This window comes from Cricetulus griseus, assembly GCF_003668045.3.
Source record: "Cricetulus griseus strain 17A/GY chromosome 1 unlocalized genomic scaffold, alternate assembly CriGri-PICRH-1.0 chr1_0, whole genome shotgun sequence".
Classification (NCBI taxonomy): Eukaryota; Metazoa; Chordata; class Mammalia; order Rodentia; family Cricetidae; genus Cricetulus; species Cricetulus griseus.
This window is the reverse complement of record NW_023276806.1, coordinates 248,045,462-248,060,354: the sequence shown is the minus strand read 5'-3', so window position 1 is coordinate 248,060,354 and position 14,893 is coordinate 248,045,462. Positions and strand designations below refer to the sequence as shown.

General features: G+C 58.3%; 2 protein-coding genes across 2 annotated transcripts in view; one reads left to right on the top strand and one right to left on the bottom strand.

Moving 5' to 3' along the window:
• The window catches only part of Jak3 (Janus kinase 3), a gene marked incomplete in the record, with an annotated part of 12,995 nt that extends 4,773 nt beyond the window's left edge, over positions 1–8,222 (bottom strand). Inside the window, 17 exon segments of the mRNA XM_035450394.1 lie at positions 1–130; positions 228–379; positions 505–637; positions 1,390–1,517; positions 1,842–1,926; positions 2,371–2,502; positions 2,613–2,737; positions 3,124–3,328; positions 3,974–4,085; positions 4,222–4,379; positions 4,458–4,580; positions 4,913–5,198; positions 5,444–5,589; positions 5,704–5,815; positions 5,956–6,079; positions 6,258–6,450; positions 8,152–8,222. Of these exon segments, the coding sequence (XP_035306285.1) occupies positions 1–130; positions 228–379; positions 505–637; positions 1,390–1,517; positions 1,842–1,926; positions 2,371–2,502; positions 2,613–2,737; positions 3,124–3,328; positions 3,974–4,085; positions 4,222–4,379; positions 4,458–4,580; positions 4,913–5,198; positions 5,444–5,589; positions 5,704–5,815; positions 5,956–6,079; positions 6,258–6,441 (2,335 nt within the window).
• Positions 8,223–12,675: 4,453 nt separating this feature from the next.
• Positions 12,676–14,893, top strand: part of Unc13a (unc-13 homolog A) — a 49,816-nt gene continuing 47,598 nt past the window's right edge. The window contains exon 1 of the mRNA XM_035451458.1: positions 12,676–12,807. Coding sequence (XP_035307349.1) covers positions 12,786–12,807 — 22 coding nt within the window. The 5' untranslated portion in view covers positions 12,676–12,785. The remainder of the gene's footprint in view (positions 12,808–14,893) is intronic.

Genomic DNA, 14,893 nt, shown 5'->3' with positions numbered 1-14,893 from the left:
GGTCCCTGAGGATGGCACGGAAGGAGGGCCGCCGGCCGGGGTCGTAGGCCATGCACTGCGCGATGAGCCCGGCCAGCTCCGTCCACTTGGGGGCCGGTAGCTGCCCCTGGTCCTCGTAGAACTTCAGCTTCTGGGGGTGAGGGGGGGCGAGGGAGACGGCCGTTATGTGGCTTCACCTCACCCTCCGAGTCCCTGCTCGCTCGCTCCCAGTTCAGTAGCTGCACCACCTTGGCGGGCTCCAGCGAGGTGATGTGCCTGGGTCCCCCGCTGAAAACCTCCCACACGGTGGCGCCAAAGCCCCACTTGTCGGCTTCCAAGCCAAGCGTCCGGGCTTCCTGCAGACACTCGGGGGCCACCCAGGGGATCCTGTCGGTGAGCACTGGAGGACGAGGGAGGGGGCGGTCATCTTCAGGACACCCCCCACCCGTGGGCGCCCTATGCGACTCTACGCATGGCTGCAGACTCAGGACGCGGTGCAGCCGCGGGAGGCTAGCCTGCACTCACTTTCTAGGCTCAGCACCGTGGGGCTGACGCCAGGGTCACTCAGTTTGATGAAAGGTGGACTCCCATCCATCCCCTCGCGAGCCAGGAGCACCTTCCGCGCTGACACGTTGCCGTGAGGGAGGCCTTTGTCCTCCTAAGTGTTACAGGCACAGGGAAGTCTGGGTAAGCGGTTGATAAATGAATATTGTTAGGCAAACTCCCGCATCCGTCAAAGCCTATCTATCGGATGCTGCCCAGATAGAACAGGCTCTGGCAACTCCCGTGGGCTCCTGGTATCTTGTAGCCCTAGTCCCCTTATGCTGACCTGAGCATACCCAGCACTTCCTTTATGTCCCCAGTGCTTTAGGGACAGTTAAAGCTCCATTGCCTAGTCAAGACTGTCCTACCTCTTCTCATTTCCCATCTGCCCCCATCAAATTGTTCCTGTCCTACTTGCCCTGAACTCTTTTTTTGTTGTTGTTGTTTTGTTTTGTGTTTTTCGAGAGAGGGCTCTTCTCTGAAGCCCTGGCTGTCCTGGAACTCGTTCTGTAGACCAGAATGGCCTTGAACTGACTGCCGGCCTCTGCCTCCCGCCTGCCTCTGCCTCCCAAGTGCTGTAACTAAAGGTGGGTGCCACCACCACCTGCCTTCTTAATGAACTCTTACTCAACCTTCAAAACCCCAAGTCTAAGGTTCACTCTTTTCACAAAGCCTTTTTCCCAGCCTGGTCTCATCAGTCACTTGACACCCGTGGGTGCACAGTTCTCACCCTTGATGCTCTCAGTCCTCTGAGACTGCCCATGTCCACTCCCTCATTCTGAGATGTCTGCTCTTTCATCCTTGCCAAGCTCCTATCCATACTACAGAGTCCACTTTCATTTCCCCTATGAACACAGGGACACTCACCAAATAGTTGAGGGCATAGGCTAGCTGCTTGATCACCTGCAGCTTCCAGCTGGCTGGCACCAGGTGGCCACGCTTGCGCAGGTACATGTCAATTGCTCCTAGGTAGACAAATTCCTGCACCATGATGCCTGGGGACGGGGGAGAGCAAGGTTGGTGGCAAGGCACAGTCATCGGCAGGCCCTTCCCCCACCCGCCCTCTGCTCTTAGCACAGACTGGACTTTGATTTACTATCAGCTCAACTGAATAGATACAACGGAGATTCAGAGAGGGTGTACAAGAGGTGCAGTGCTGCACAGCAAGTAGCCAGCAAGGGAGAAATGGAACCAAGTCTCTGGACGTGGGTCTGGGGTGTGAAGCGGGTGAATGTGGGGGTGCACCAGAGGCTCCATGCATGTCAAGCAGGTCGAGAGGGGCTAGGGCTGGGTTGGGGTGCATGCAGGGCGGGGCTCACTGTCTCCAGCCATGCAGACTCCATGCAGCAACACGAGGTGCGGGTAGGATACTTGGCTCATCAAGCTTGCAGCTTCCAGAAAGGACTGGGGAGGGGAGAGCGGAAAACACGTGGATTCCTCCCCATCCATCCCGAGTGTGAGGCTCACTAGATTTGCTGTGATGCACCCAGAGAGTGTTGGAAGTCCTGCTAGAGGCTACCTGGAGTCTCTCATGATGGGATGGGCTTGGGGAAGAGCTGAAGTCTCACACTCCCTTGATCCTGCCCTTGCAGATATATGGCCCTGTCAGTAACCGCCCCCACCTCGCCCCAGCCTCAGGACCTCTGCTCAGCTGTGTCTACAGCTGCTCTTTACCACCACGCTGAGAGTGGCTGCTCTCTGTTTTGGTTTGATGAAGTCCCTCTATGTCCCTCTGGCTTTGAACTTCTAGGTCCCAGTGACCCTCCTGCCTCAGCATCCCCCAATGCTAGGACAAAGGTCCCGATCCACGAAGGTCTGCATGGTCTTATGATCTGGTCCCTGCCACACCTCCATGCAGTTCCGGTGCCTGGCGTCCATGACCTTCAAGAGGACTTCTGTGTCGTGTGTCTCACCATCCACGGCCTCCCGCCGGCAGCCCCGGTAGATCTTGGTGAAAGAGCCGTGGCCCAGGTTCTCATGCTGCAGGAGAGACACCACAGCTGACCGATGCTCCCACCACCCCCAGAAGGGTCCCAGCCCTGGCTCACAGCTCAGGGCCCCTTACCCACTCTGGCCCCGGGGACCCTCACCCACTCCAGGCTCTCGGCAGGGATTGTGTGAAAGCTCAGCTGGGTCAGCGTGAAGCAGGGTGAGGCACGGCCGGGGTGTGGGGCAGGGGTGCAACCCCTTCTCACCACGATCAAATTGGACTTTTCTAGGGTGCAAAGGAAAAAAGCAGAGGTCAGAGGCAAAGGTTCCCAAGAGACCTCCTCCCTAGCACTAAGCTTGGGGGACCCCCAGAAGTCACTCCTGAGAAGCCCTTTGAAAGTTCTGGGCTCTGAGCAGAAGGGTCCGGGCCACAATTATCCTGTGTCACCCAGGAAAGCATTGTGGGGTGAGGAGACGCGTCCCAGCAGGGGTTTGTCTCAGTGACACTCATCCACAGGAGTGGTGGCAGAGTGAGAATGAGACTTTGCACAAATCCAGTACCTGCTGGATCAGGTCACACCCGACGACCACACCAAAAATGGAAGACCCATTCTTCCCTTCCTCCTTGTTCCCAAGCGCTGCTAGGATGGTGGGGGAGGAGAACCAGCTCACCCTTGGGTCTGGGGGTGCAGCAGAGTGTGAGGTTCAGTTCAGTCCCATCTACGTGCAGCCCAGAATGCCAGCAGGCTGCAAGGAGCTCCCGGAGGCTTCGGTGTGGCTGGCTGAGGCCAACCAGGGAAAAGGCCCCTGTGGGGTCCCGGCGGATGAGGCAGCCCTTGTAATCCGGGCCAAGGGGCGTCTGTGAAGGGAGCCCGACCTGAGGTGGGGATGGAAGCAGAGCCCCCACCCCATGCTGCCTCCAAGCCTCTGTGTATGCTGTTCCATTCAGGTGCCGGGGATGTGTCTGCTGAGCTTTGTTAAGTTTTTTTTTTTTTTTAAAGATTTTATTTATTATGTATACATCATTCTGCTTCCATGTATATCTGTACACCAGAAGAGGGCACCAGATCTCATAACAGGTGGTTGCTAGCCACCATGTGGTTGCTGGGAATTGAACTCAGGACCTCTGGAATAGCAGCCAGTGCTTTTAACCTCTGAGCCATCTCTCCAGCCCGCTTTGCTAAGTTTTTAAAATTACATTTATTTCTGTGCACATGTGGGGGTCAGGAGGCAATGTATGCTGTGGGTCCTTCCACAATTTGAGTGCCAGGGATCCGACCTGCAACCTGGGGTTTGGCAGGGAAATACCTTTTCCCTCTGAGATAACTGCCCGACAATTTTTGATGCACAGTCTCTCTATGTAGCCCAGGCTGGCCTGCAAACTTGATCCTCCTGCCTCAGCCTATTTAATTCTAGGATTGCAGGCCAGTGCTCTTCAAGGAAAAATGAATACTCCTGATTCTGTCCCAGTTCAGATGCCACCTCCTCCAGGAAGCCATCCTGGCACCAGCAGTGAACCAACCTGGACGCAGGCAGTGAGGAGAAAACTGTCATAGTCCTGAGGGCTGCGCCGGAGGATGTAGGAGCCGGGGAGGGAGCCGGAGGCCTTCAGCTTGTGGATGGCGAAGTCTGACCTAGGCCAGGACATAAGCCGAGCTGGACCGGATCAGTTCTTCACACGCCCGGCCACGCCCCCAGGTGTGTCCTCATCACTGCCCAGGACCCTGAGGTGTCTCCAAGGGCCACGACCCCAGGCCACCCGCTCCTCACGTGATGGGTCCATGGCACAGCTCGGCCACCTCCTCCAGCAGCCTTGGCGGCGCCACCTCCTTGCAGAAGAAGTGCCTGGAGTCGCAGGTCAGGCGGAAGTAACCATCTACGAGGGCCAGGAAGGACAGCGCCTCGGGCAGCCCTGGGAACTCGGCTTCCTGTGCGGGAGAGCTCTTCAGCGACGAACGGAGCCCCACACCGCCCACCCCGCTCCCAGGGTCTGCACCAAGACCCACCAGGATGTGGCTGTCCGTCCGGGTGATGGTGACCAGCCGGTGCTCCCCGGCCGGACCCACGCGCGGGGCCTGCTTGATGCTGACGTCCACGATCTCGGGAAAGTCACAGAAGGTCTGGAAGAGCTGAGGAAGACAGGACAGACGGAGGCCGGGGGTTAGTTCCCTGGGCATCAGTGCCTCGGGGCGCCTGCAGCCCTGATCCTGCCTGGCCGGTGAGCTGCCATTCCCGCTCCAAATTAACCCTGCCTATTGACTGGCCACGCCCCCGGATCGGTCCGGCGGTCCCGCCCCACTGTCCCCTTTCCTGATTGGTTCCCCCTGATTGGCCCTGTCCCATCCTGGCCTCTAACGGCTCTCGGGATTGGTCCTGCCCCTGTCCGGCTTCTTTACTGACTGGCCGCCCGCTCGCCCGGCCTCTCGCAGGCCCCGCCCCCACGAAGTCCCGCCCCCGGCACCTCCTGGTCCCCGGGGCTCCAGGCGACGCCGCTGCCCCCAGCCACGCGCAGGAGCCCCGGCCCCTCCTGGGCACCCGGGAGCCCCACGCGGAAGGTCTCGGCGGCGGCCGCCGGGTGCAGCCGCTCCAGGTCCAGGATGTACTTGGCCATGAGCGAGCAGCGGTCGGCCTGGCAGGCGACCACGCGACGCAGAGCCTGGAGCACGGTCCTGCGGATGCGCCTGCGCGTCACGAAGCTCAGACCCTGGATCAGGTCGCGTAGGGCAGGAGGCAGGCAGGCCTTGTAGCTGTGGGTGGGGGGGCACGCCAGGTCTCAGGGTGGGGAGGGGGCACGAAGGACACGTGACGGACACCGGGGACCATTGGGCAGAGGCGGGCTGAGGGAGAGGGTGGCTGGCTGCAGGAGTCGGCGTTGGAAATGAGGTGTAGGAGTTCGGTAAGGGAAAAATGGCAGGACCCCAGTTTCGCAGCCAGTGGAGACCAGGGAAAGGTGGCCAGGGAGTCACGCCACTGGCAGGCCAGAGGCCCTCACCTGACGGTCTTCAGCAGTTCGCCTGGCCGCTGGGCCCGCTCACGAGCCATCTGGGCCAGGTCCAACACTGCCAGGCTCAGGCACTCTCCCTGCTCCTTCAGGCTGAGGCCCACTGGGAGGCGCCCACTCACCAGGTCACTGCGGTGCTGGGGTCAAGCAGGAGGGTGGCCGAGTGAGGTCCTGCTCAGCCCGCAGCTGGGAGGTTGCTGCCTTGGGGTACCCATCCCTGGGTTGAGTATTCCCCACGGAAGACCACATACCTGGGCAAAGAGGTGTTCTAAAACATGTAAGTCGAGAATGGCACTGGTCAAATCTTTGCGCAGCCCAAAGCGGTGACATGTCTCCAGCCCAAACCAGTCAGGGAAATAAAAGCTGCAGGGTTCAGAATGGCACCGTGACACACTCAGCTTCACAGAGCCCAAGTTGTTACTGATGTGCTGTGTGTCCTACACTAACAGCCCACCCTCTCAGGTCGCAGCCTCTCAAGGTGAATGGAGGGGCTCGGTTCCTACCGGAGCCTGTAGACCAAGACTTGAGTATCCACGTCCTCCACGGAGAAGATGTGGCTCGGGGGGAACCAGCAAGACAAGTCCTCGGTGGCCAGAGCGAAGAGCGAGTGATAAACAGGCAGGATGCCTGAGGAGACGGACTCATCAGCTCAGTCCCCACACAGTGCAGCACAGGCTGAACCCACCTGACCAAACTTCTACTCATCCCCCAAGCCCCAGCACCATTGCTGAGCACTGTTCTCAGTAGATGTCTTGCTCAGTGCTCAGTCCTGCCAAGCGGCCGGGTCATCTAGGGACCTACTCACCACAGGCCTTAGCTGCCTGCACACACAGATCCTCTGCCAAGTAGTCTCCAAAAGAGAATGACAGTCTCTGGGGAGGCCCAGATCCCCGGGGAGGAAGGAGGACATGCAGGGACCCTGCCTCTGAGGACGATAGGCTGCAAGAGCGCTGGGGGATCAGCGGTGTCTCCTCACTTGGAGGCGCCATGAGTACAATCTAGAGAGGCAGAACTCCAGATCAGAAGGGGGCTGACTGAAAGAGGGAAGAAAAGCCACAAGCCCCCAAGTGGCAGGCTGGCTGGGAACCAGGTGTCTTCTGGTTCTGTGTGATCGCACACCTCTTTGCACTTAGGGCAGACATCTCCAATTGACCAACAGGCCTCCATTCCCCATCCTAGCCAGCCAGGCCAATACGCCCGGCAGGCATGAGCAATCAACGGACGATACAGAAATAGGCCTGAGCAGGAAGCAGAGGGAGTTTGGGGGATGGGGACAGCTGTCATTCCCTGTGGGTCTTCAGGTTACAGGACCATCTGGGCTGTGACTAGAAGCCTCTGCACCTGGCGTGATGGGTTCCCTGTGTGCAAGTCTGTGGCCTATGCTGTGTCCTCAACCCTTCCTGGTCTCTCCACCCTGCTCACCTCCACATCCAGCCTGTACTTTGTGGGCCTCTCAGGTTCCCATGGTGTGGAGGGTTCCCTGCATGGGCCTAGGGGAAAATGTGCTTCCCAGCCAGCGCTCTACTCCACCGGGTGCCAGCAAGGAAGGGCTGGCGCTGGAGCCCTATGGGAACAGGCAGGAAACAGGCCCTGGGCCTCAGCCCTACCACCTCTGCGGCGGAGCCAGGAAGGTGTCTGGGAAAAGCGCTTGCTGCCCAGCCTAAAGACACGAGTTCCATCTACGAGGCCCGCTGAAGGAGCGCGGGCAACAGAGCTGCATGTGTATCCTCCCATAATAAAACAACAAAAGCAGGCATGGTGGTGCACACTTGTCCCCACAAAACTCCAGAGTGGAAGCAGAAGACTAGGTCAAAGCCAGCCTGAGACTGTATTTAAAAAACAAACAACAGAACAGAAATACATGAGCAGATAGTCAGTGGCCGAGACCTGCCTTCGGACCCACAGCCCCCTTCTGGCCTCTGCCGGCACTTCACTCGCGAAGCTTAGGTTCGCGTGAACTGGGCCTTGGCGGTCTTGGGCTTTGGTCCCAGCAACCAGGAGGCAGAGGCAGGCGGATTTCTGTAAGTTTGGGGCCAGCCTGGTCTACAAAGCGAATTCCAGAATAGCTGGTGCTACACACTGAGACCCCGACTTAACAAACAACACTCCAAACAAAACAACACATAAAAACGAAAGTAAATAAAAAATATAAACTAATGCCAGGCATGGTGGCCACATCTGATCACTCAGGGGACAGAGGCAAGCGGATCTGGGGGAGTTTGGGGCCGGCCTGTTCCAGCACAGCCAGTGCTTCACAGAGAGACCCTGTCTCTAATAAAGAAAATTAACCTATTACCGTATGTGGTGCTACACGCGTTCACGGTCAAATCCTGTCTCAAGAAACAAATAAGGGCAGGAAGGTGACTCGGCGGGTGGCAGCCGGCCCCAAGCCTGGCAATCCCCACTGCGGCGGCGGGTTGTCCTCTGACCTCCAACCCTGCGCCGTAGCAACACACTCACACGGAATAAAATTAATGAAAATGTTATTTAAGCATATGAAAATAAAACCGTCAGCATCATTGCCCCCAGCTCATCTTGCTCCTGGGGAGACTGGGAAGATTGCCAGGAGTTTTGGGGGCTGCATGCTGACTCCCAGGCCAACAGGGCTTCAGAGGGAGGGAGTTCCAGCCTCAAAATACAAAATGAAAGAAATAAAGCAACAAAGCGGATACGAGTCTTAAAGGAGTCTGAGCTTTTACCAAACGGAAAGTTCGGGCCCTTTTCCTCCCGCGCCTCGGACCGGCGGGTGGGGGCGGGGAGCCCGCAGCGCATGCGCACCGCTGCGGCCGCCCCGTGCGGTGTCCCCGGCTTCGCCCCGCGCCTGTGCCCCCCGCTCCCGGCGCCCGCGCACCGAGCTCCTACCTGCAGCCGCGCCGAGGCTGCGGCGGCCGGGGCTGCGACAGGAAAGTCCCCGCTCCTTCCTGTGCGGCCCCCGAGCTTCCTGGACGCCTCATTTACCGAAAGTCAGGGCGCCGTGGGGGCGGGGCGGGGTGGGAGACTAGAAACCTGTGAAGCTGGCTCCACCCTGCTGGGGTGACAAGGACAGGACCGGAAGGAAGGGGCGCTGCCGGGGACCTGGGTGGACAGAGGGGGCCCTTCCCATGCTGCGGTCCACGCGTGTCCTTGGAGCCACCTGGTTCTGTCCGGGCCAGAACTTGGTGCACCTAGCACGCCTTTCAGTCTTCAGTTTCCAGTCCACCCCAGCCTTTAACTGAGCAATGTTCAAAAACACAGGGGCAAACCCCAAAACCTCTGAGCCACCGAGCGCTAATGAGTTAAGAGGGGCCCTGTCCTGGGGACCCCACCCCCGCGCTGGGCGTGCTCACACTTCTGAAAAGCTTGCCTTCTCTTGAGGTCCTGCTCAAAAGCAGGGCTTGCGAGGCTGAGCACGTGCACCCAGCTCACAGGCTCAGGCTGGAGGTTTCCCCACCCCGGCCTCTGCTGACAGCCTCAGGGTCTTAGCAGGCTCCGGACCCACTGTGCCCGCACCCGGTGCCTCGGTTTACCCATCTGCTGCCAGTGCAGATGGGTGGGACTGGGGGTGAAGCGGGGGAGGGAACTGCGCTGCTCTGTGCAGAAGGAGCCGGTTCCCCTGAAGCACGCCAAGTTCTGTTCTCAGATGTCTCTCCATGAAGCTCCAGGCCAGAGCATCTGCAGCCCCCGAAACACCACGCAGAGAGGGCTAGGCAGCCTCTTGGGCGGCCAATATGGCTGGGAGAGGATTAAGTGAGGAAACAGACTTCAGGAATGGAGAGAGAGCAGGTGTGAGGCGGAAGATGAGGCAAAGGACTGGCAGAACAAACCAAGATGTGTCTGTCACACAGCTCACTGGTGGAGCCCCTACCTATAAAGCGCCCTGGGGACTGGGGGCGTGACTCAGGGGTGGAGCCCTGCCTAGAATACCCCAGTGAGGGTTTAGGGGCGTGGTCAGGGGTGGAGCCCCTGCCTAGAATTCCCCAGTGAGGGGCTGGGGGCGTGGTCTGGGTGGAGCTCCTGCCTAGAATTCCCCAGGGAGGGGCTGGGGGCGTGGCTCAGGGGGTGAAGCCCTGCCTAGAATTCCCCAATGAGGGGTTGGGGGCGTGGTCAGGGTGGAGCCCCTGCCTAGAATGCCCCAGTGAGGGCTGGGGCGTGGCTCAGGGGTGGAACCCCTCCCTAGAATGCCCCAGTGAGGATCTGGGGGCGAGGCTCAGGGTAGGGCACGTGATACGAAAGCATGAGGACCTGAGATTCCATCCCAGTTATCAAGTGAGAAAACTGGATGAATGCAGTGCTGCATGTGTGGAGACGGGGATGGTGGGGGTCTTGCTGGCCACCAGTATAGCTCCAGGCAGTGAGAGACCCTGTCTCAAGGGAAGAAGGTGGAGAGTGACACCACAGGGTAGAGGGCATCCCGCTCTGGCCTCCACACACTTATAGGATGTGAAGAAGACACTTGAGCTGCCATTGTTAGGCATAGTGGCACATGTGTGAACCCCAGCACTCAGGAGGCCAAAGATTGAGGCAACTGTGAGCCAAGCATGGTCCACACAGTAAGTTTCAGACCAGCTTAGAGTACATAGCCAAACCGTCTTAAAAATAAATGAAATAAATTTTAAAGAAAAGAACAGAAAAAGAACAATTGCATTCCCTTATAAAAACATATAAAAACTTCAAAGCACACAAAAGAGCTACATTTGTGAGAAGCAGGAAAGAAAATAAGGGAATTAAGATTTTTGAGCAACAAGGGAGCAATGGGGACCCTGCATGAGACTGCCAGCCCACCACTTCAGCCTGGAGTGACCTTACTTACTAGTGATACCTACCTAAAATTTAAAAATGAAGTCTGGTGGTGGCACACGCCTTTAATTCCAGCACTCCAAAGGCAGAGGCAGGCAGATCTCTGTGAGTTTGCCAGGCCAGCCTGGTCTACAGAGCCAGTGCCAGGACAGCCACAGCAACAACCAGAGAAACCCTGTCTTGAAAAACAATGAAACAAAACAAAACAAAACAAACAAGCAAAAAAAAGAATCGGAGGCCTTAGGATCCCCGAATTTCCAGGTTTGAACTCAAATGAGCTTATAAAACCATAAGACAAGTTTGTTCTGATCTCTCTTCTGTAGGTGGTGAAACTGAGGCATTAAGTATCAGGAGATATCCGGGTGTTGGTGGCTCACGCTTTTAATCCCAGCACTCGGGAGGCAGAGGCAGGCGGATCTCTGTGAGTTCGAGGCCAGCCTGGTCTCCAGAGAGAGTGCCAGGATAGGCTCCAAAGCTACACAGAGAAACCCTGTTTCGAACCCCCCCCAAAAAAGTATCAGGAGATAGTTTGGACTTGAGGATGGAACCTAGGACACTGTGCAAGCCATGCCACTGAGTCACATCCCCAGCCCCTCACTGGGGGATTCTAGGTAGGGTCCGACTGAGGTTAAGATCCCAATCACACTCTGTTCTGATGAACCTCGGAGTTGTGCTGTGACAGAGACTCAGTGAGCTCAACCCGGTGATGCATTGACTTTTGAAGGCCCAATAGGAAGAGCTTTGTATGTATGGAGGGCAGTAATAATAGCATGGAGGAAATCAGGACCCAAGCACACAAAGGGAAGGGTCTCAGGATGCAGGGAGTCAGCTCCGAGGCAGGTGTGGTGGCTGTAGGCCTGCAGTGCAGCAACTCAGGAAACTGAAGCAGGAAAGTCAGGAGGCTGAGCTCTCCAGGGCAGTTCACTGAGGACCTATGTGAAAACTGAAGTGGATTCTAGAATTTGAAGGTGACCAGAAAGACAAAGGGAGTCAGCGGGTGTGGGGTAGTGGGGGGCAGCTCATTATGAGGTATAACAAAGTAACTGCAGGGATAGGGGTGGCGCATGCCTTTAGTCCCAGCACTCGGGAGGCAGAGGCAGGCGGACCTCTGTGAGTTCGAGACCAGCCTGGTCTACGGAGCAAGTTCCATGACAGTTTCCAAAGCCACAGAGAAACCCTGTCTCAAAACAAACAAACAAAAAGCAAAGTAACAGAGGGGCTGGAGAGAAGGCTCAGCGGTTAAGCACACTGGCTGCTCTTGCTGAGGACCTGAGTTTGATTTCCAGCACCCACATGGTGGCTACAACCATCTGAGCTCCAGTCCTAGTGACCTGACACCCTCTTCTGGCCTCTTGTGTCGGGTGGCATACAGACACTCATTGTTGCTGGATACATTGTGAAACTACAGGATTGTGTTAATAAAATCCTTGGATCAGGATGGGGGGGCCAGTGACTCATTGACAGGAATTAGCCATAGAGAGGACAAAGGAGCCGGGAATATGGATATAGATGACACAGGAAGGAGTAGGGCTGCACTTAGAGGTTTGAGGTCTTTTTGGTTTGGGAGGAGTGGGAAGATACTTTTCTTGCTGGCTCCCCGGCCAAAAAGGAAGGTTAGCTGATTGCTTCCCAGTTTCCCTGAGCTAGAAGGTCATTATTGGTAAATAGAAACATAGAGACTTAGTTAAAACCTATGTTTGGCGGCTGTGGCCAAGTTGGGACTGGAAATCTCATCAGGCCTTGGTCTGAGCAGCAGGCTGCTGACAATAGTTAAAATATCAGTGGATTCAGATGCAGCCCCTAAATCGACAGAAACAATCTACACACATGAAATAAAAGTAAGTAAGTTTCTGCTGTTTGGTTTTTCATGGCAGGGTCTCACTAAGCAGCTCTGGCTGTCTGGAACTCACTCTGTAGACCTGGCTGGCTTTGAACTCACAGAGATCCACCTGCCTCTGCCTCCCGAGTGCTGGGATTAAACGGGTGAACTGCTTTGCCAGCCAAGAAATATAGTTCTTTAAAGTTACAAAATGGGCGGAGATACTTGCCAGTGGCAGAGCACTTGCCTTACATGCGGGAGGTCCTGAGTTCACGTGTGAGCACCAGCATGAAACAAAAACGAAACAAATACCATTCCGTGCTAGGAAATTAGGATGCCTTTCTGGGGCATTGGACTTTGGGGATTGACGAACAAATAGGAGTTTTGTTACCCGGGAGAGTGTAAGACAAGAGCTCAGGTTAGGTGGCTCAGAGAGGGAAACAGAAACGTGGAGACCCAGACAGGCGACGACAGGGAGAGACAGAGAGACTCTCCGCTGAGCCTAGACGCTCGCTCGGCGGCGGGTCCTCACGCTTTCAGGCCTGCGGCCCGGCCCCGCCCCGTCACGCGTCTCCGGCTCCGCCCACGCCGCAGCGTCAGCGCGCGACAGGCGCTGTCCGCGCCCCCGGTGCTGAAGCGACATGGCCGGCGGCCGGGCCCCGGCGTGTGAGCCCCGAGTCCCGCGCCCCGCGCCCCGCGCCCCGCGCCGCCCGCGCCGCGCTCTGGCCGCCCGGAGTCATGTCTCTGCTGTGCGTTGGAGGTAGGAGCCGCGTGGACGCGGGCAGGGTGCCGGGCCCGCGTGGTGGCGCCGAGCCGGCTGCCCGCGGAGGGACCCCCGGTGCGTGCTGCAGGGCGCGCGGATGGGCTCTGGGTTCCTGCCCGCCGCACGGATGCGCGAGGCGGGGAGGGCGCCGGTGTGGACGCCGCAGGCGCTGGCGGGGCCGGGGGGCCGGGCGGCTCGCGCGCGGAACGGTGCGGGTGTGGGGCACCCCCTGCGGTCCCCAGCGTCTCTCCAGCAGTGCAGCGGGACCCGTGGAAGCTCGTGGTCCCCTCTTCGCCTCACCCCAGGGCTGGAAGGAGACGGGGGGGGGCGCAGCTATTTCGGGGCCCAAACGCCATCTGCACCGAGGCCCACGCCCAGGCCCACGCTCCGCGTTTGGTGGGGGAGGCCGGGAACCACGGGAGAGGTGTGGCCCCTGCACCCCTCTGGGTGGGGCCAGGAGCAGCCGTGGGGTAACTGTGCTGCTGGAGACCTTGGGCAGCGGAGCAGTCAGACAGGGTCGCCTGCAGACACAGTTGGGCACCCTGGGTCTTGGGCTGAGGGTGGGTCCCCGTGCGCCCCTCCCCTGCCCCACCTCCCTGAGGCTGTGTGGGGCGGAGGGCGAGTCTCCTGCAGTCTCCGATCTCAGGCTGCTGGAGACCTTGGGCGGCGGGAGTGCGGATTTGAGCTCGGCGGCTGCGTACCCGAGACTGGCCCCGCCCAGCCCCGCCCCTCCCCTCCGCCCCTCCCCCTCCGCTCGCGCTTCATTCACAAACCCGGCCCCGCCCGCGCGGGCCCCGCGGTGCTTGGCTCTGGTCCGGTGGACGCGGGTGCTCTTAAAGGCGCAGGAACCCTTTTCTGTGAACTGGTGCGGAGAAGGGTTCTGCCCGCTCAGGGTCACTGAGCAGCCGCGGCCTGCAGGCTTGGGAAGCCAGTGGAGCTGAACCTGAAGGGGACCCTCTGGGCAGCTCCCACAGACCCAGCCAGAAGTGGAGGTGGATCTCCTTCTCGGCAGCTCCTTGCACCCCGCCTCGTCCCATTCTGCCTAGTGTGGGGGGCGTCACCCCAACTCTGACGTAAACCGGAGGCTCGGCTGCGGGGGTGGAGGGCGGGCAGCATCAGAAAGGAGGCTTCCAGAAAGCCAGGCCGGGGGCGACGTTTGTACTGTATTCCCTGAACTCCCCAAGTGGGGAGACCCGGGGTTGAAGGGCTGGATTTGGGGAGAGGAAGCCCTCAGGGAGGCATGAGAGGGACTTGAGGGGGCAGGAGCTGGGGTTGGTCAAAGCCTCAGAGAAGAGGGAGCACCTTCAAGCTAGCCAGGGCCCTACCCACGACCGTCCCCACAAGCTCACAGCTAGGCCCAGGACCCTTTAAGACTCCATGGGGTTGTATGGCTGAGTCAGGCATATGGGGCTACAGCTTCCGAGTTGCATACACAGATCTGGACTGTCCACACATGTGCTAATGAACGTTAGGACACACACATACATGGATGGGCTGGAGCTGAGGCTCAGTGTGGAGTGCTTGCAGCTCAATGGGTGGAGTGTGGCGGCTCAGTGGGTGGAGTGTGGCGGCTCAGTGGGTGGAGTGTGGCGGTTCAGTGGGTAGAGTGTGGTAGCTCAGTGGGTAGAGTGTGGCGGCTCAGTGGGTAGAGTGTGGTGGCTCAGTGGGTAGAGTGTGGCGGAGTGTGGTGGTACTCAGTGGGTGGAGTGTGGTGGCTCAGTGGGTAGAGTGTGTAGCTCAGTGGGTGGGGTGTGGTGGCTCAGTGGGTGGAGTGTGGTGGCTCAGTGGGTGGAGTGTGGTGGCTCAGTGGGTAGAGTGTGGTGGCTCAGTGGGTGGAGTATGGTGGTTCAGTGGGTAGAGTGTGGTGGCTCAGTGGGTAGAGTGTGGTGGCTCAGTGGGTAGAGTGTGGTGACTCAATGGGTAGGGTGTGGTAGCTCAGTGGGTAGTGTGCTTGCAGCATGCTCAAAGGCCTGAGTTTTTCTTTGTCTTTTCTTCTTTCTTTCTTTCTTTCTTTCTTTCTTTCTTTCTTTTTCTTTTTTTGGACTATTGAGACAGGGTTTCTCTGTGGCTTTGAAGCCTGTCC